General features: G+C 45.7%; 6 protein-coding genes across 6 annotated transcripts; 4 read left to right on the top strand and 2 right to left on the bottom strand.

Moving 5' to 3' along the window:
* Positions 1 to 2187: 2187 nt before the first annotated feature.
* Positions 2188 to 4428, top strand: N7529_009537 (uncharacterized protein; the record flags this gene model as incomplete). Its single annotated transcript, XM_057245064.1, has 1 exon — positions 2188 to 4428. One exon carries the CDS (start codon positions 2188 to 2190, stop codon positions 4426 to 4428), a length of 2241 nt encoding a protein of 746 aa, XP_057093327.1.
* A 1861-nt stretch (positions 4429 to 6289) lies between these two features.
* On the bottom strand, positions 6290 to 8009 carry N7529_009536 (fungal specific transcription factor domain-containing protein; the record flags this gene model as incomplete). The annotated part of the gene is made up of 2 exons (XM_057245063.1): positions 6290 to 7512; positions 7607 to 8009. The coding sequence occupies 2 exons, from the start codon at positions 8007 to 8009 to the stop codon at positions 6290 to 6292; spliced, it is 1626 nt and encodes a 541-aa protein (XP_057093326.1).
* A 1745-nt stretch (positions 8010 to 9754) lies between these two features.
* On the bottom strand, positions 9755 to 11233 carry N7529_009535 (questin oxidase family protein; the record flags this gene model as incomplete). The annotated part of the gene is made up of 4 exons (XM_057245062.1): positions 9755 to 9846; positions 9900 to 10310; positions 10365 to 11024; positions 11080 to 11233. 4 exons carry the CDS (start codon positions 11231 to 11233, stop codon positions 9755 to 9757), a joined length of 1317 nt encoding a protein of 438 aa, XP_057093325.1.
* Positions 11234 to 16091: 4858 nt separating this feature from the next.
* N7529_009534 (uncharacterized protein) lies at positions 16092 to 17005 on the top strand (the record flags this gene model as incomplete). Its single annotated transcript, XM_057245061.1, has 2 exons — positions 16092 to 16242; positions 16452 to 17005. 2 exons carry the CDS (start codon positions 16092 to 16094, stop codon positions 17003 to 17005), a joined length of 705 nt encoding a protein of 234 aa, XP_057093324.1.
* Positions 17006 to 17563: 558 nt separating this feature from the next.
* N7529_009533 (F-box protein) lies at positions 17564 to 19234 on the top strand (the record flags this gene model as incomplete). Its single annotated transcript, XM_057245060.1, has 1 exon — positions 17564 to 19234. One exon carries the CDS (start codon positions 17564 to 17566, stop codon positions 19232 to 19234), a length of 1671 nt encoding a protein of 556 aa, XP_057093323.1.
* A 705-nt stretch (positions 19235 to 19939) lies between these two features.
* Positions 19940 to 20176, top strand: N7529_009532 (uncharacterized protein; the record flags this gene model as incomplete). The annotated part of the gene is made up of 1 exon (XM_057245059.1): positions 19940 to 20176. One exon carries the CDS (start codon positions 19940 to 19942, stop codon positions 20174 to 20176), a length of 237 nt encoding a protein of 78 aa, XP_057093322.1.
* Between the last annotated feature and the right edge of the window lie 711 nt (positions 20177 to 20887).

The raw sequence follows: 20887 nt of genomic DNA, 5'->3' as shown, positions 1-20887 counted from the left end.
GGCTCAATTCTAGTCTAAGTTCAGCTGCTAATAAGATCTCTTCGCCTACAAAACGTGATCTTCAACAGTTCTATAATATGTCGGTTAAGCTGGTTCACGAGCACATCTTAATGCGAGATGAGATCAAGCGTTTACGGGAGGGAAATAGAAAGCAAACGAAAAAGAGGGAGAGATCAAAGAAGCAGATACCTAATATGGGTAGTTTAACAGAGCTTCCGGTCCCTACTACCAATATAGGTGGTGAGGAAGGTGTTAGTGTGAGATATATATCTAACCCTACACCTGCTCCAGAACCCCAGGTTGAACCTACACTTCCTGTTTTGGCCCCTGTACGCCAGCAAACTACATGTTCATTATGCATGGGGAAAGGGCATAGGTATACTACATGCCCGAAAAGGTTTAATTAGTCAATTTTATGGTGTTTTGGTTGTCTAATTGGAGTTTAAAAAGTGTAGAAAATATGAAGTTTTGGTGGGGTGACGGACCGGCAGGGATGACGAACCCGCCGGGATCCACGTTACCAAAAATAATTAGTAATAACCAAAGCTACCACTCTGTTACATACAAAAAGTGATCGAGTAATAGCGTAAAACAAACTACTTTATTGCATACCAAACCGCGTTCGAATAATAGCTAAAGCCACCACTCTGTTGCATGCAAAAAAGCGATCGGGCAAACGCTATTAATCGCTACATTTTGTATTCCAACAATAGCCCCATGATGTGATTGGCCTACAGGAGAGCGACGAGAGCCGTGGTGAAAGGACTGCATGTAAAATGTTGATGTGGCTGGCGGACTTGGCAGCTATAGTCCTTCGTAGTCTTGCCGTACCCCTGAATGCGCAATTCGTTTGGCCCCCACCACTTCATTTCCTCTAAAAGACACTAGAACCAGTCCAAATGCACTGCCTGTTAGGCAAAATCCAGGGGTCAGGTTGAACAATTTCCCAGTTCCTTTCTTTGGCATAAACAAACAAGGCATAGAGCCAAGTCTACGAAATGAACCCGATGAAAACTACTTTCATCTTCCTCCTTCCGATCATCTTGGGGTATATCTATAGTCAACTCGCCAAGAGCGGAATTGGCGCTACTCAAGGACCTCAAGCCAGGTTTGGACTTGTTCCAGCGACGAGACACAATGAACCTGCTCGCGCCGGCGGAGCCGAGTGAGTCCAAGTTTCATCTAGATGTTGACAGCTATGTAATGGCGTTTTCTAAACAATCTCCAGCATCATTTTTGTTCACGGGCTTGGGTCGCATCCTGAAAGGACATGGCTAGCACTAAAAGGTCCAATCACCCCTAATGCGTGGAAAACCCAAGAAAACAAAGAATACGTGAACTGGGTCAGCGACCTTCTTCCACAGGATTTACCTACTGAGGTTAAGGACAACATTCGCTTGTATTTTTACAACTATGACTCATACTGGATGCGGGATTCTGCTGCTACACGGCTTGTAACTCTCGGGAACAACCTCCTTGAACATATCAATGGGGAAACTCGGGCATCACAGAAAGTGAGTTGAACGTCTCTTCAGCGTACAGAATCCTGCTCATGGTGAAAATGAAGAAATCGAATAGATATCTTATCTTTGTGGGTCATAGCTACGGGGGCCTTGTGATAAAACAGGTGAAGACTTATTAAGAATTGTCGGATCCAAGTCCCTTCTGACCTTCTGACCTATACAGGCGCTTATTCAAGCTCACGCGTCCCGAGAATTCCAAAACATCGCCGAAAAAGTGAAAGCAATATTATTTCTTGGAACTCCTCATCGGGGGTCTGACTTTGGCTTTTGGGGTTGGGTCAAAGCAAAAGTCTTGTACCCAATGGGATCAAATCCCGCACTCCTTGCTAACCTAGAATATGACTCGGTAGAACTACTCGATCTTCACAAGTCATTTGTTGCAAGTGCGAGGAATGACTTGAAGGTTTTCAACTTCTACGAAGAAAGGCCAGTGTCAATAATGACAACTCTTTTCTTCGAATGGAAAGCAATCGTGGGTTTATCGACATGAAACTATGAAACACGCTAATAGCGAGTACAGTGTGTCCGTGAGGGTTCGGCAACTTATCATGGGCCTGGAATCAGAAACATCGGCCTTGGCGTTAATCACTTTGGGCTTAACAAGTTCGGTTCGAGAGATGATGCAACCTATCAGATTGTCCTATCGAAGCTATGCGAAGTCATCATGGCTTTCACTCGACAAGCCAAAAGACAGCACCGCATTCCCGCGAGGACAGTGTCAAGCTATACACAGAGAGATGAGTTGTGGAGTGAACTGGAAGAGAAGCTGAAGATACAACACAAAGAAGCGGATGTTCCATTCGCGGTTGCTCTACACGGACTAGGGGGCGCTGGGAAGTCTCAGCTGGCCCTCAAATACACTGAAAATAACGTGGATCATTACAGCTCAATTCTTTGGATTGATGCATCAAATGAGGCCTCGATTCGAGCATCTTTTTTTGAATTCGCTTTACAGACAGGGATTATACCTCCAAGCCAAAGCGCCATCAGTGATGATGAGGCAACCCAGAGAGTGCTTCAATGGTTTCGCGACCAAACAGAACCTAGTGGTAAATGGTTGGTTGTTATTGACAATGTTGATGATTTGTCCTCGGATATCCAGCGGGTCATTCCAAAAGGGCCTCAAGGAACACTCATCATCACAAGTCAAGATGAACGGAGTCACATGCTCGTCAAAGGAGGTTGTGAATGTATTTCTGTCGCCGCAATGACACCAACCGAGGGAAGAAGGCTGTTTCTTCAACATTTACCCTGGGATTTCGACAAGACTCCGAGCGATATTCAAACTATCTGCGACCGGCTGAGCGAAGTGCTTGGATACTTAGCCCTTGCGATCGACCTCGCAGGTGCTTATATTGGCAATGATCCTTTCCCTGAACAAGCCCTCATTCAGTATCTGGAAGACTTCAAGAAGCACCGCGATCAGGTGTTACAGACCGACGGTCTCCGTAGTCTTCCAGCATCTGGCAAGACAGTATGGACGGTTTGGACAACGACACTCGAGAGAATTGATAGAGACTATGCGGACTTGAAAGCGGGTATGCTCTTCATATTTCTCGCGAATATTGAAGGGAATATTATTCCAAATGAACTTTTTCGCCTGGCAAGCCATGGAATGTCGTATATAGACCGTGAGCTGGGCGAAGCCGGATTTTCCGAGTTGCGGGATTTTACAGCTGTAGAAGGAGCCAGTTGGGATAGTTTCCAGTACAGACGAGCCTTGGATTTGCTGGCTCGCTACAGCCTTGTGCAAAGGGTGGGTGGCGATTGGGCTGGTGTCACTATGCATGACCTAGTTCGCTGGCGAGCGATGAAAAACAATCAGCATCACCCATGGAAGTGTTGGCATGCGATTTTTGTGTTGGCAGCTTGTCAACAGTTCATTGTTGAGATGTATTGGTTCTATTTCCCTGACTTCTTACTTACCCACATCCAGAGCATCAAAGAGGGCTACTGTGATAAGATCCTAGACTCAGATGCGCAGAATAACCTTTGGTGGCGCACAGCCGGCAAGATTCATTACCACAGACGTGAGTGGAATGAGAGTCAAAGATTCTGGGAACAACTTTCTGATGCTCTCAAAATCAAACTCGGAGAGGACCATGACGATACATTGTCAATTATGAGTGATCTGGCATCGGTGTACTTAAACCAAGGCAAAAAAGACCAGGTCATGGAACTATATGCACGGATACTCAACTTCCAGAGGATCAAAAACGGAAACAAACACCCAACCACTTTGCGCACCATGTCCATTGTTGCACATCTGTATTGGAAGCAGGGTCGTGTGGACATGGCTCAGAACTTATATGAGGAAGTGATGGAAGCTCGCAGTCTTGAATTCCGAGCCCACATTTCGCCAACGAATTTCAATTTTGCCGAGCTAGCGCGTGCGTGTTGGCAGGATTGGCAATACTGGAGGCATAACTACCCGCCTTTACATATTCGGAGATTTTATGTGCGAGTATTCGTCGCTCCGAAGCTCCAGCTCGTGAATGGTTATCCAGGGGAAGGGACGGAAACCATTATGTGTAACATAGCGAGTGACTATCTCAACCAAGGCCAATTCTACGAGGCCGAGAAACTCTATGTTCAGGCCTTGGAGGCCATGAAGGTCAAGTTTGGAGATGACTATCACGATGCGTTTTTTCATTCAATCAACCTCGCGCGAACATATAAGCATCTTAGACGATACGACGAGGCAGAATATATCTATCAACACATTATCAAGGAGCACAATGGTAACGACCAACTCCTCAAGCGACTGGCCGCTCAAGGGCTAGCATGGCTCTACCGAGTACAAGGCCGTGACGATGAGGGGAAAAGGCTCTGGGATCAAATGGATCGAGGTCGACGTGAACATGACAGAAACCCGCCTCCAAGGTCTTGGACACCGGCTGACTAGTTCCAAAATCTTACAATATGCCAACTAGTGGCCGAGTTCCACAGCGCTTAGGCTGCATAATATTATGTCTGAATTCATATTTGAATTCTGCATGGATACCCACGTATTTGGCTCAGACTTGATTGAATGCGGGAGAGTAAGTAATCACTGGGTGAGAATCTTCACCCGTTCTCGTCCACTCTCACGCTGTTCTCACCTCTGTCACCTTAGTCTCCAAACTTCTCACCCATATCACCCACACTCACCCTGAGATCAAATCTTACGCCATCTTAGAGCTCAGGGCGCATTAAGAATTGACCGCGTACTATAATGGGCTTAAGTACGGCTGAGCGGACGGGAAGCCCTGTTTTCCACACCCTATGGTCGTATGTGCTGGATAATGCTTTTAGCGAGAATATATACTACTTTCGCAAAGGGCGTATAGTGACCAAGAGTCGAATGCAATTTGACGATAAAATACGGCATGTTCTTAGAACATTTGCGCCCACCGGGGTATACTGCCATTCAAAATCTTACCCGATGGACAAAGTCGTACTTATAGGTCACCTGATTTTGATCATTAGCGCTCTTTAATTGATTAGGTTTTATTTATGTCAATTAATGATGTCTTACCTATTTCTTCGTCTGACCCTTGGGTGAGAATAGCTCCCCTAGTTCTTGAAATCAAAGTCTTGCACTTCGTGAGACCACTAGTTTGAAATTAGAGTTTGATGTCTTTACAGAATGTTATTATCTTTCTATAACTAGGCACGTCTAAACATCCATCCGTCCTGGACATATCCTGTAACCATCGACAAGCCTTCTTAAGACACCGCGAAGTGTCCTCAGCTCGCAGGGCGTCAAGTTCAACTTGACCAGCGAAGCTGACCATACGGAGCGTGGAAAATTGCATAACGTAGTGGAGAATTGACCACCACGGGCAATACTCATATAGCCAGGGAGTGTCTAATTTATCTGGTAGAAGGTCGAGGACATTCCGTGCTACCTGTATACATATAGCGGCCATGGTCTGGCAGTGGGCACTACATGGACCCTCTTTCGATACCCCGATCACGCGGCGCAAGCACGATTCGAGGATGATAAGCTTAATAGAGTAGAACCGAAATGCGAGGCTAGTACGCTGGCGAAAAATGGGAAATTGGTCGATGGCTCGTCAGACTTGTAGTATGGTGGTAGTCAGGCCAACCAGTCATCAACAGATGCGTTATTCCTGGCGGCTGAATTTTTACCTCTTGCCACGTAAGCGACGCAGTATAGGAAAATGAATTTCATCCATGGGGTTTCTGCCAATGCAAGCCAACCCAACACGGCATAAGAAGTATAATGACGTGTTAGGCTGTACCAGCTTTAAGGAAATGCTCCTTGAACTTTGAGTAAATATTAGCTCGATATGCAAAAAGAGAGAGATGCAACGGATAGTACTGTACATTCTCAATGAATCTAAACAATGCTCTTCTTCCAAATACAGGCTGTGATCGATCTTTTAGCCATCAGGAACGTTCTCATTATGACTTTGAATGAAAAGTGGGTTGATGTGGTGGAGTAAGAGATTGCCAGATGCGGAAGCCTAGACGCGAAATGCGAAATGCGAAATGCGAAATGCGAAATGCGAAAGCGACTGATAAAAGTTTTTCCCGCATTAGCCGGGTTTCAGCAAATTTCGGGTGGAAAGACGAGGCAACAACCATAAAAATGCTTTCTCATTTTGTCTTGTTCATTTTAGAAGCGGAGGCTAACTTTTCGTAACAGAAAAAATCGAATGAGGCGATTTGTAATCTCATTTGCCTTTTATTCTAGACCAAAAAGCGATTCCTGCAGCTAGAGCGTGAGCTGCGAGAATCACCTTGTTTCAACATCAGAATTAATCGAATCGAAAGTTCAGGAAATCGCCATCCACTGGCGGGAATGTTTGGATGGGACAGGCCACCAAAGAGTGCCATAGTGAATTCAGATCATCAGAATCCGCATAGTTTTGTTCAAAGGTCAATCGAATATCATCAGGTCTCTGTGGACTTGGAAAGTTTCGTTCAACAGAGGGGGCAGCTGAGCCAGATCGCGACTCTTGCCAAGCACTTTGGGGACCGTGAGCCACTGCGCTGGATATATCAATCTTCATCAAGGTCGTTCGCCAGACTCGTGCAACCTCCCAAATTTCACTCGCTCGCGATATCCACTCGACGCCCCAGTCAAAAAGCTCACTTGCATTTGAAACCCCTGGCATGATCTCGGGCCATTTCTTGCCGTAATAAAGTACTGTTGTAGCATTGAAAACGCAGTAGCATGCAAATGGAACCTGTAAATCTATTCCGTAATGAAGAAGTTGTTTGATCAAATGGATGGTGTTGCTAGCGCTTTCAGCCAATTGTTCCGCACTCTTCTCCCACCAATTGGCTAGAATTGGTTCTACGGTATTAGCATCATCGGATCTCGTCTGGAAAGGACCCCCATTGATAAGTAGGGGCAGACACTCGCGGTGCAGAGAGATAGATGTTGAATAATAAATCAAATTCACGAAAGCATACCGCTCACCCTGTCCGCAAGATAGAAATGCCGGCAAATGAGAGTCCGTAGCTGAGAAATGTAAGCGTGAAGATTGAGCTTCTCGCCAGTCTTCAAGCACCGCGAGACTACGACTGCAGAATGAGTCTTCCCGACAGGAAAACCCCCTTGAGGTAGACAATCTCTGCGTTGTTTGCCCAGAGAAGACCCATCGAGAGACTTCGGACCAGACGTTGAATCCCTGAATAATCAGTGAAAAATTGATTTCATATCCTTTGTTCCCCAGTCTTTGGATTTTCGGAGGGTCTGAGAACTCGAGATCAAGGACCTCCAAATAATTCAAATCGCCTTCTGGGTACACGCTGAAATTGAAATCTTCATCAGAGGATGGAAGAGGCACGTGGTATAGCTTTGAATGCAGACTCAATGAGCGAAGGTCTCCGCATCCTAGCATTGCCTCTATCATAAGACATGACCATAGTGTTCTTCGGGCCTCTTCAACTTGCATCTGAAGCACGGCGGGTGCGTGCTGTTTGGATTGAGACAGTCGTGAAAGAATTACACAGCAGGTTCTGGTTGCCATGCCTGCTTTCGACTGTCAGTTTGATATGGCAACATCGTGGGAAACTTGAGTGAATTAAGAGTAAATATGTAATGAAGCAGAGGCAGCAGCACGTACCGTTATACGTCCATGATTGGCCGCCTTTCCCAGAACCCCAATCATGAAAGCTCAGCAAAAGTAAAGTCTGAGCAATTTTTAAGTCCAAACTGACTATAGTATGAGCGGTAATCCTGTGTCGTAGGTAGGCGGCAAAGTGTTCAGATGCAGCAAGAGGACCACCGTGTTTGTGTATCAATTCGGGGATAAACCGCGCACACAAAGCCATGATTCCACAAAATCTCAAATCCAGCGGATTGTTTCCATAAATATGTTTGAGCAGTGTAGGTCCATGTAGGAAGCTGAACATGGTAAATCGTCCTTGAAAAATTTTAGTTGCCTCCAAAATAAGCCTTCGGTCGAGTTCCGGAAGAGGATCATCGTGAGGTGCAGAGGAGTGTGCGGAGTCTGAAGCTTCCATCATTATGGTAGAAACACATGGCAGATTGGTGTTGATGCCATCAAAACTTCCATCATTGTGGCTGGACTGATCCCCGAGGGATGTTCTAGGATGTACATCAGGTCTTGGACCATCCTGTGTACGAACTCTCGCACGAGCGTCTTGGGTAATTTGTGATCGTTCATGAGGTTTTCTCTTAGATTTTGGGACGCTCAATATGCACTGGCGAACGGGGTTTGAGGCGCAGGCCCGACAAGGGGGCGTGCCGTCATGACGACATTTGATTTTCGATCTGCGACACCATTGGCAAGCGAGAGTAGTCCGCATTTGGGGTGTAGAGACTTTCTGTTAATTTTGAATATAGACTCCAGATTCAGAGACAATGTCCGCCCGGTGCCGACAATTTCGGACCAGTTATACGTCAATTTTGTTTGCGTGATACCGAATGAATATAGATGGTAAGGATCGTGCTGAGTTGAGTTTATGAAGCGCCCGTCTCCTTCAGGATGTAAGGGCAATGAAAAGGTCGCAGTTGCCCGCAGGGTATGTTCGAGTTCGGCGTTTCCACTTCCAAGAGCAGGCATTAAGACTGGGCCCAATTTTCAGCTGACGAACGTCATACAGTCCGGATGTAATTGGACTCAGCTATCTGGAAAGGGAAGGAAAGGAAAAGGGTGAGACGCAGGCACGTATGAGAAGGCAATTAACGGAGCAGCATTACAGGTGGATCCCGGAGAACGAAAAGCTTCACATCCGCCAAGATTAGTCACTCTCAAGTCCGCATGAACGGGTCACCTCAAATCACCATACTAAACGCGATATTTCTAAGTCATTATATATCATCAGCCTTAAGTTTTGAAATTTGAAGTTATGAAATATTCCATTTGGTATGGTGTTTTGGGGTGAACCCGTTCATGCGGGAATTACGTTAGCTAGCTTAGTTAACTACTTAAGGTGCCACTTAGGGGGCGCGAGAACAAGGCCTTGGCATTTTTAACTCTCCCGCAGCCACTCGGATAGAATACTGATTGCTTTTGTGATACGTAGTCTACCAGAATCTTGACCATTGGGCTGTAGAACTCATCGTGCAACAAATCCAGAAGATTTCCTCATCGGTTCAAATGAAAGTTGATAAGCTGCACGTGAAAAGTTCTTGATGCTTGGCCCTCAACCCAAGTCATCCGACTAGTTACCAAACATGTAGATGCGAAAGAAGCATACTGTAATGATGTTATATCCGAAATTGTCGGAATAGTCTATGTATCTTTCCTTCTCAAACTTAACCTGAATCTTCTTCCCTTTCAAAAGGTTTATTTTATTACCCCATCCATAGAATTCCTTCGGGGCATGTTTGAGACTTTTCAGTCGGGCTTACTGGCGGTCCTCAAGGCCAATTGACCACGTTAGCCGACAAGAATATTACGAACTAATATATGTCAAAGCTGAGCGAGCCTTCATGTTCTTTCATTTGCCAATGTAGACTAGACTTGAACCCAATCTTCCTTGGAACTAGTGATTCGCCTCCTCTTCTCCCTTAGTTTGGCGAACCATCAGATTAACAAATGACATTCAACAAAGTACATGTTCCAATGTGTGCGCTCACATAGTAGAGCACAGGGCAGCCGAGACACTCTGGAAACAGACGACCCGCTAAGAAAGCACCTGATAAGCTCTCCAAGTCAGCGAATAATGAACGATGAATTGCGGGTTTGTGGCATTTATGTTGTTCTGCTTTGAGTCTCAATCGTTTGTTCAATTAACATCGAGGTCTATCTCCGAGGTCCAAACTTCGTCCAAGCCTCGGAAAATCCAGCCCCCCGGACCCAGATATCCCAATAGATAACACCCGCGGTATCGACAGCTAGATATGTTTCAATAAGCGGTACTACTCAGGGGATTATTGGTACTGCTTACCCATATTCCCAATCTTCAGCCACATATCTCCAGAAACGGGAAGGCTATCACTCCTGAGCTTCGTCTCAAGAGGACGACTCAACTGCTCGGCAAAAGCGACGGTACGGACAAATTTTGCCAAATGGCCATCATCCGAAGGATGAAGGTAACTCTTTGAAAAGACCTCAGGCCAGCCCAAATGGATTGGATAGTTTAAGATGTCGTCGTCGTTTGGTTCTGGCATCTTTCGGGATGCCCAGATCAAAAGATCCATTCGGCCTTTCATTTCTATAAGCCGACTCTTCGCAGCCGTTTCAATATACGGTAGATCCATGAAAGCCTTGAAGAAAATGGAGAGATTAACAGCATGGATAAAGAAAAAATCCAGCTTTAACTCCTTTTCCGGGTTCTGGGCCGTGGCGGTCCAATAGACTGTATGGAGGGTCAGAGAAGAAATGTTTGGTTTGAAGCTGCGGAGGAACATACTCGCCGTATTGATCATCTCTGCAAGCTTTTCGGGTATCTTGTCCTCTGGTACAGACCACTTGCTGCAATAGTGAATAACCCTTTCCCTGGCCCGCGTGAGGATGCCATCTCCAAAAGCATCTGTGTCCCCGTGTGCAGACCCATTCCTGACCAAGTCGTCGGTACGCATCTCTTTCATGATCTGCATAATAGATTTCGCGGAATTTGGGCTGGCTGCCGCAGTAACTGAAGCAGGGTTGAAGAACTGATCACCCAGATAGTCTTGATGGACTGAGGCCTGTGCAAAAGCCTGCGCAACAATCGCAGGCTGCTGAAATTCGATGCCGAAGCCAAGATGAATAATCGGGTGAACAAGACCTGCAAACATCCGGGAAAGCACTGATTCAGCGAGCTTGTCACCACTAAACAAGTATTCTTTCATGACAGCTGGAACACCCTTAGCAGCAATCTCGCGCTGGAAAAAGGCAAGATAATTGGAGTAGTGTTCCTCTTGGAACATATACTTCATAAATTCGCTTTTGTCAGAGAAAGATGCAATGGTACTTTCGTCCCGTGGATAAGCAGGACGCTGACGCTTGTCCTCTCGCTCATACTGAAGCTGGATAGTTTCAGGAGACGCCCCGAGAGCCCAGATTGTGAGCATGAAATGCACAATGTGATCTGCCTGTCCGTTAATCTTCGCTGTCATGGCGTTAGGCAAATATTTGAAACTTACCATGGAATTGGATCTCGTTGAGATAGAGATGGTGATTTTCCATATCATGTTGAAGAACCTCACTAACTTTGCGTGCGGATGCCAAGCTCAAATTCGCAGTACTGAATACGCCTGTGTTCTCTGGCGTGATCCATATTTTGGTTGGAGAAGCCATTTTGGAAAATAGAAAAGAATGCAGAAACGACACGATTTACAAGTTTCGCGGACTTGAAATAGGTCTTATGTAGCTTTTTGGATCTCCCACATTATGGAATTCATGATGCTTACTTTTGTCGCAAGATGACAAAGGTCTCACTATCATTCCGGAGTTGGCACCAGGCTAGGCTTGGCAAACAGAATTCCGGCTTTCGGCTTTCGGCTTTCGGCATCATAGCTCTATATTACATCAGAAACTCACACTGAATTTAACCCGACGAGGTGTGCCTTTGTAGTGCATGAAAAAAAGTTCCCACCAACTATAGTCTACTGTGGACATGGCAACTTCCACTTAGGGGCAAATACCGAAATGATGTACAATATGAGCCCCACATGCGCTTCGTCCAAACGGAAAACTAATGGCAACAGACATAGTGTGTGAGAAGAACAATATCGCCTCGAAGTGGACAGAACACCGAATAAAATCGACAGTGACGAGACTTCAAAACACATGATATTGGGTCAAGTGGAACGTGAGAGGGATGAAACCAAAGAAACGGCTGCGATTTTCTGTAGAAATTGAACGAGCCAGTAATCAAACAACGGCTGTAAGGCTTAGACCATAATCGTATGCAATTATAGTATTATCCGCAAGACCTTTTATTGAATTTGAAAACAGTACGATGTAGATGTTCACAGGTAACATGATAAAAATCTATTGGTGCTACCATCATTGCTCTGTTAGAGCCGATTAATTCTTTCCACAACCCGAGAATCCAAAGGCCCAGCGGATTAACGCCCCAAGAGCGACTTCAAGATGTTGTGGCTTGCTTACGCCGATGATGATCGAATTTCCATGCGTAGACGGCTGAGAGCTGGATGGAAATAGAGCCAGCGAGTAGCCAATACCGACTTAGGGACACCTGATTCAATCGAAATACCATGCCAGGCCTTTAAAAGGGACCTAAAATCCTCGTTGTCATACTTCTAGCGATATATAACTCCTTCAGCGGTCGCAGGGTCGAATTAGCCTCCAGCGCCCGAGTCGATTGAGGGCACAAGTTGATATACTGCCCAGCTTTCACCTTGATCGGCCTCGGTAGGAGGAGGCGTAATTTGAATGGAGTTGCAGAGGTCTCAATGGATTCATGTCTATTGCTCGATACCATCGCCCTTGGCCATTCATTTCCCGAGAAAATGCCGTTCCGGTAGAGCAATTTTCTCGGAAGAAAACGAGTGCAGAGTTCACCGTGATATAAATCAGATGTTCAACTAGTCTGACTCGGCTCCAAGGCCTCATGACTGGCGGGGACGGGCCTCTAAACAACACCGTGTCCTCACTTGACCCGACGGTCTGCGGATCCCTGTCAAGCTTTGGGTGTGCCATCGAATCGAGTGACTTGCCTGCTAGTCTGAGCTCCCTGCCCTGGGAGATAGAAGCGGAGCTCTCATCATGGTCCATTAGCTGTCTCTCGACAATTCCGAGCTGCTTTATCAGGTGGTTGCTTCGAGATGCTGTCCAGATGTAAAACGAGCCAATAATTATTATGCCAGCAAAAGACGGGAAGCTCCTTCGCAGGAGGGGCAACAAAGTGTCAGATGAATTGAATTTACAAGTGAATACATTCCGGAAATTACTATTTACACTTCGTACGTATGAATACATACGCAACTAGCGGAATAACTCTAATTAGGGACTAGTGTGTCTTGGCGCAAGGGGCAGAAAAGTCCTTGACAGAGTGGAGTTGTTGCACCGGTTTCACGACGCATTGTACCACTGAATCTTGCTCACAATTGTCTCTCGCTCTTTCCCCAGTCCATCCCGATCTTTTTCACCGGCAAAATTAGGTTCAACGATCATAAGATGGCTGACAGCAATACATATTGAAATATACGTGCTTAAGGAGGAGAATGGTACGGAAATGCGATTATTGAGGAAATAGTTTGAATCTGGCAGTCTGTTGTTACGGACATACCAGTCACCAATCACAGGTGGGGACTGCGACCTACAGATGGGCCACCAAGAGCCAATCGATCAAACTGTTATGCAGATCACGTGCAAGATTTTATACTGGGGCGTCCCCAGTACGAGTCAGAGAAACACTTCGACTTGGGAGCCATTTCTGGCCCCCTGCTGGTAATCACGAACTATACTCGCACAAAAACAAGGTTTACCGCGGGAAGGCCGTTTCCGGCCCTCCACTTGCCGTCTCTAATAATACCACAATACACTATGAGACGGTTAGCCTTACGTGGCCATACAAGTAGTAGAACAGTCGACGGTAGAAGAGTATCTGCGATCTACTCATCTACCATCTACACTTCTACTCAGGAAGAACTCAGGGATATATAAGGACACTCATTTCATATATCTAGTTTAGTTTTTCGTCTTTAACTATATATTATTACTTATGAATACCTTTAGAACTTCAGAGACTCTTTACTTGATTATAACTTATCAACCACTACGAATAGACTAATACTTCGGTATAGATCTATTCGGCGCACTACCTGGCATCGTTCCTCGATACCCTCGATAGGACTCTTCCCGCAGTAAGGCCTTTTAGGCAACGGTAAGGTTAAGAGACAGATCGTTGACGTTAGAAGTCTGCAGGAAATCAGAGAAGTATCTCCCGATTCTATCTAACCTAACCGTGACCAGTTAGCTGTGCGTAACACTATCTAGACTTTAGAACTAGTGCCTCGGGCTCGAAGTAAGTAAGTATTTACCTTAAGCAAAATCCACAACACTATTATATCTATAGGTTAATAATGTTAAGTTTCGAGAGTTTTGCACGTGTAAATTTTATAAGCTACCCTCGTATTAGCGTATTGTTTGATAATAACATAGCAAGCACTTAAAGCATAAAGACAGACGAAACGCTTGCCTAGAAGAATAGTGCTTTTAATAATTCTATATAGCTTTTCTAATGTCAAGTTTTCCTCCGATATTATGGAGACTTTCGGACAACGTCCACTCTACCGTAGGCAAGAGATTCTTAGCAAGTTTGGCTTTGAGTTATTCTTTGATCTCTAGAGCCTACGTGGCCTGAAATTTCAATCACGTTACTACAAGCCATGAAGCTCACTCTGCGGTCCTGTTCTCGTAACATACTGTACGCCGGAGTTTATGTATGGGCCGTTCCATCTCATGGCTCCTATAGTATATGGCACGTCATTTGATATATGCAAAACTCACAGTAGCCAATAAGCTCGCTACTGAGGTTGTTAGTAGGCCTCTTACATGGTTAACGTGACTACCAAATACCCTTAGACAACCATCTAGGACCGCTAGCGTACGCTGTGTCTTCTTAATCAGAAGCAGTTCCTTAGATCTGTTTAGGATAAGAATCCGAGGTCTTTGCTATAAGATTAAGGATGTAAGCTTGCCAATCTTGCTCTAGTATGTATTCATATCTAGATCTCAGTCCTTGATCTGCTTAAATCGATCGTGAAGTTTTTATAACGGGAGAGAATAAGTTCTCCGCATACTTGCTATATTCTTTACATCGGGCCTGTCTTATCTGAACTAGATCTTATCCGTGTTAAAAGAAGCGCTTAGATTGTCTTCTTTAAGATCTGAGCCCCTGGTTAAAGTGATTGACTCTTAATATTCTTATGGTTCAGCAGCTGGTGCTCCTGCCAGCAGAGATCTAGAGGCAACAGTAGGGCTTTGATTGATCTATCAGATTTTCGTAATGCTCAAAATCTTCTCCTATACAGCGCGGACTAATATTGCTCAAGGTACAACTTGGCTGAGCGTCATCTTCGAGGGGTTGCTGCTAAAAGTCCGGACCATTCATATAAAATCAAACGACAAAGAGATATTGCTATCATAATCCCTAGGGAGAAGTGCCATATTACCTTATCTCACCGTGCACGGTAGGCCGGTGGGGATTGTCAAGAGTCAATAAAACTCTGCATGCCAGACTTAAGCCTCTAATCATGACCCTACAGTCAGTCCTTGTCCGATATTACTGTATGCTCACTTTGGAGTAGTATATATTTCAAAATATCAATCTTTGATACTATCATCTGTGGCTATTATAGATTAAAATTTCTACCTACCCCATACTATGTAGCTAAAGACGGAGAGACTTTACGGGCAGCTAAAAGACATCTATATCACACCGATCTTAGGACGTCTAATCACTTTCGTCCGTTCCTGTGTTTCCCCTTTCTCCATAAGGTGGATCTGACGCGTCGACGATGTTCATCCGTCCTGGCCGTGATTGGCGAAAGCTTAGCCAAAATTGTCTAGACGATCCTAGGGGCAAATGAATGGCTCCAGGGGATGTGATTAGTGGGTCAGATACTAAAGCTAAGCGGGGATTGTCCGAGCTTCGGCCATATGGCGGGGCCCTGATCCCACATGGACCCACTTCTGTTCAAACTATGTTCAGTGTACAAATCCGAAATCAAAATAGCTTGCCACTATATGGAATTAGTTACCACAATGTCCACAGGCCCGTAATAGGCGAGATTGAAGGGGCAGTGGAGGATATCAGGAGTGGAAAAAAAGAAAAATAGGAAGAGAAAAACCAGAAATCGAAGGATCGAGAACGGCGAAAGAGCCGATGCTCTCTCTCCTGCGTAAAGAAAGCTTTCCGATCACATGAAAAGGTTATAATCACAGCGAAGACTGTCATTCTCACTTGAGAGAGTCTAATTTCGCACACTCGTTCTCCGGCACCATGTTGGGATCATGGAAAATAGCTTCTTGGCTTCCCCTATGCTTGGGGGTCAGCAATGTTGCAGCTCTTGCTGTCTCTGATATATTCACCCTCCCTTCCCTTCTCGCTGACTATGGGAGCTGTTCTTCGCACACAACCAGGCTAAACAATTATACTGACGACTTCTCAACTCTTGCTACCTAAATGCTCTACGCAGTTCAATGGGCTCAGCAAACAACGCAGACGCAGCAGACCATCGTGGCTCAAGAGCTCTTCACCTCTTGGTTTGGTATTAAGTTTGACGGCACTGGAGCGCTCCTTGCAGAGAGTGCTACTGCTTGGGCTGTTGTCACAGGTAAGCGATGTTGCATTCTCAAAGGGAAAGAGAAGAGCTACTGACAATATACAATTTCGGAAAAGAGCACATCGATCGTCTCCAATCTCTTATTTCGAATGGCGGAGCGTACCAGGCTTGGAAATCTCCAGCAAATCTCTTCTGCGGTGATTTTGGACAAGCATTAGGATGGAACACTGTTATGTTTGATAGCACTGGGTAGCAGGTAGAACCCTACGCGACAGTGCAACAGGTGTATGGCGACTGGGCGACCTACATAGGAGGTACACAACAACCATACTACGTTCCATCATTGGGCGAGTACTATCTTCTATCCCCCACGACTTTCAGTGCGAGTGCTTTGTGTTCCGATACCAGTGGGTTGCAAGGGCTTAACTCCTTTGGCAATGCTGCATCCCTGAAAAGTATAACACTCAATGGCTTGAATTATCCCGTTTATCGAAAGGCACTCTCGGACTTTGTTTTGATTTGCCCCAATAGGCTGGGGGCCAGCACGGTCAGTGATGCCTCGGCTGGTAATATCCTGCTGAGTGATATTGGAACTCTTACCGTGTCCGCGGATGTGCTCGACAGGACACAACTATCGTATGTCAAGCCCATGTCCACTGTGATGCTTCATGAGATCTTGCACATGGTGACCAGGTGGGATGTAACCACAACCGGTACGATAGACGGACAAAATATGATTGTTGATCATACTTGTGAGTACGACCCTTTGATGATCTATATAACAAATGCTGATTGTTCATTCACACGCAGATGATATGACAGAGTGTTCAGGCTTGGCACTCAGTCCCTGGGTAGTCATCCAAACCGATGGAAGTACTGTGACAAAGTATGCTTATCAAAATACGGAAAATTATGTCCATTTTGCTTTGGCTTGGTGGTACTATAACTCCCAAACCAGGCTAACTGACACGCCGGCCACGTTTTATTCTGGTTTCCTTCAAAAGTGGGACCATACTTAAATGGACCGATACCGTTTCTTGAATCATAATCTTGATATGCCTTCAACTGGGAATTGGGCAATGGGCTGTTAAATCACTTGTCAAATATGTGGGGGAGGGTATGATACTATGTGTCGTTCCGGCTGTTATGCCGGATAATTAATCACGAGTTGCAAATATTTTTACAGGCATTCCTAAAAAAAAACCACTGTGGATATGGAAAAGCGCTAGGCATTTACTAGTACATAAATTTTCAATCGCTTGCAGGATTAGTGTATGATTTCCAATGTTCTGAGCCGAAACCCCCCTTCTCCAACTACCAAGTCTCTTCCACTTTCCAGCCCCATCCCTATTCGCGGGGCTATTCGTTCAAAATGTCTTTCACGAGTCTGCCTCCAGAGATCTTGTCTCATATTTGTGAAGATCTGGAACCTCAGGAGTGGGGTGCACTCAGAATCACTTGCCACCAAATACATAGCAGTACACTGGAAGCCTATGCAACGCGCTACTTCAAGGTTTTGCCACTTCTTCTCACCCGTGAAGGCCTTGACGATCTGGAGGATGTTGCAGCAAGTGAAACCTTACGAGGCTGGGTTCGAGAAATTCGGATCATCCCAAACCTGTTCGAGGGGTGGCCAGAATATGATAAGGAACGTTTCAAAGAGCCAGGATTGTCGCATCGGAAAATGCAGAGGATGTTCCGAAAAATACGCGGTGAAAAGGAAGAATCAACATCGAACAATGATGAGGCTGAGCTTGACGCTCTATTTGCCTCTTATCAAGCTGCACTAGAAGGACATCGTGCTATTCTTGACTCGGAACTTGCTGTGGTTCTTGAAAAATGCCTGCCGCGCCTCAAAAACGTCACCACAGTCTGCTTATGGTGTTACCCGTTTGAATTCCTCATAAAAGCTAACCCTCGATCATTTCGCTGCCTTGGCTTGCGTGAAATAAAGAACCGTTTCAACATCGATGAGATGAGTGGTAATATAGACTTCTTGGGCTTCAAGCAGAATATGTTATCCATGCCTCTGGGCTTAGCATTTTCACAAGTGGTCCAGGCTATAATCAAATCTAGCCACAAGGTCCGCGCCCTCCACACGTGCGGCAATATAGAATGTGGCATGAAGTTGGGGTCTATAAAACTGTCAGAGTCGCAGTATCAATCACTGCTACCGCTCTTGACCGACCTGACTACTCTACATATGTGCATTCGCATTAACGATAACGAGAACGACATATTTGATGAGAGCGCCTTCAAACATCTTCTCAGTATGCTGGTCACAGTCGCACCCAAGTTGAAGGTTCTGACCTTCGCTCAATGGAGTCCCTTGGAAGAATTGTCTCCTCTCTATTTTCAGGATCTCTCCCAGAACATCCAGTTTTCCCAGCTAGAAGAACTTCATCTTCATTCCGTCGAGCTGACTGTGGAAAATCTCAAGCGCTTTCTTCGGACAGCAGCGCCAACCTTGAGGCGGCTGAGTATGAAGAACGTCAGCCTGACAGATGCGATAATCGGAGCACGAGATCCAGGCCCCCTCACAGAAGAGAGGAGTAGTTGGGGTTCTTCGCTGTCTCTCGAAGTCATCGACAAGATCCAGGAACTCTGGAAACAAAGCTTCGAGTTTTTGGCAGATAGCCCCAAGTTGCAGTTTGTCCAATTGTCCAGTATTGGTTACCGTGGAAGAGAGATCATTTTGCATGATGACCTGTATCTGGAACGCGGGCAGCCGGATGCGCAGCCGGTTTCAAATGCGAAGCATCCGGTCATCCGGTCAGAGATCTATTCCGATCCTACCAGGGGTCGTTCATTGAACATAGCTTTCAGTTTCAATGCTAAAACGGCGAATATATCACTCAAAGGATGGATCATGCAGCTACGGATGGAGATGTGCAATCCAGCAGGCCGTATAGTTACCAGACTTCCGGGGACTAGCGGTTTGAGCTTCAACCAAGAAGGTGTTAGGTCCGAGTCCTCTACTACGCTCCCACCGCCGGGACCGGGAGACCCCAGACTGATGACTTTCGTTCATATGCGACAATAGACTCCTCTTTATTATCCATCAAATGCGTCCCTTCCACAGCAAACTCTAAGCTCCAATCCATCCCATAATGATGTCTTTCTGGTGGAAGGCCATTTTAAAGGAAACAGAAGGGAAGCAGAAGGGAAAAAAAAACAAACATTTGAGGGAAACGTATGAATAATCCTGCCTAAAAGGGTAAAGCACTTAATGTCGACTAAAGTCAACACTACAGTGATTTTAGCAAGAAAGGGATTGATTGTAGTAATTCCCAAAAAGAAATGAAATATCATCGGGGCTAGATGACATCGAGAACATCTTGAGAGGTACATAGTGATAAGGCATCGTGATAATATTGGGTATAAGTTATGAAAAAGTTAAATGCTTTAAAAAACTCCAGCCATAGTCAACTCCACCTGCGAGATCCACATCAGATCAACCAATGCGCCTTGTATTGTTTCAACATCACACGGCGTACCCAGAAGGGATCCTACCCTGATCCCGATCTACTCCCCATTCTTCATCTTCTTCGCACGACCCGCAGCAGACCCGGATCCAGAGGCAGAATCGCCTGCCGGGGTATCCGTCCCTTTCAGTCGCTTTCTCGGATGGTGTCATGATTCAGGTTCGACATTCGCGCTGTCCCGCTTCCGCTTATCGGGCTTAGAGCTTTCTTGTCTCAGGCGTTGCTCCTCCCTGATGCGCAAACGTTGCCGGACCTCCGCAGATATGTCTTCCGTCCCAGTGGACCCCGAATCGTTTGGTTCAGTCCATTGTTGGCTGAAGAGGTCACTTTCGCGCTTAGAATTGCGTGGTTCTGAGGCCCCTGTGTCGGTTGATGGTCGAGACTCTGTCCCCTTTTCAATGCGAGGCCGCTTCCGACTACCAAGGTCCGAATTGGTAGACTGGGAGGTTGCCGTCTCTACGGTCTCTGCTTTATGCTTTCTGGAGGCGGATGTGGATTAGAACGAGTTCCCGGAGGTTTGATCTGCAGAGAATGAATATTTTCGGCATCTTGGAATAACGGTGTAAGTTTATTCTCAATTTTTGAGAACCGATGATCCAAATTTGGCGAGGAATCTGTGGCTGAACTGGGAAATTTCCCGTCTGGTGAAGGCGTACGAGTACTGTATGACCATACATATCAAGAACCGGCTCATCTTCCCAACCAGGTTCGATTTGATCGCATACAATATGTGAATTCGAAGGCCAAATGCCAGTATTTCGGAATGAGGATTTAATGGTTTGCGATTTAAATGCATCCTTGCGAACTGACTTGATCAACTGAAGAAAATGTCGCTTATCGCTAACATCGCCGCCACCCCATCGTACGATCTCGTTGTTTTTCTTTCGGAATTTCTGTTTCAGAACTGAGAATGCCTTATTATCGAGAGGCTGGCATCGATGTGTCATATGCGGAATAAACCACCAAGGTACGATGTTGTTGACTTGACAAATGTGTTCAAATTCCGGAATTCCATGGAAACTATGGTTATCCATTGATAAAACCTTAAGTCTGTTTTTGGCAATACGTTTTCGAGTAGCAAAATGAAAATCGAGCAGCCATTGAGTCGCAGTTTGATCGTCTGTCCAACCTTTGGCGGTTGGTTTAATCACCCGGTAGGTGGAAGGGTCTGTGTCGCCGTCGTACCAGTCTTCCATTTGTTCAGAACCGCG

Source organism: Penicillium soppii, assembly GCF_028829465.1.
Source record: "Penicillium soppii strain IBT 18220 chromosome Unknown utg000007l, whole genome shotgun sequence".
NCBI classification, from domain to species: Eukaryota; Fungi; Ascomycota; class Eurotiomycetes; order Eurotiales; family Aspergillaceae; genus Penicillium; species Penicillium soppii.
The sequence above is the reverse complement of the archived record's forward strand: the minus strand, read 5'-3'. Positions and strand labels throughout refer to the sequence as shown.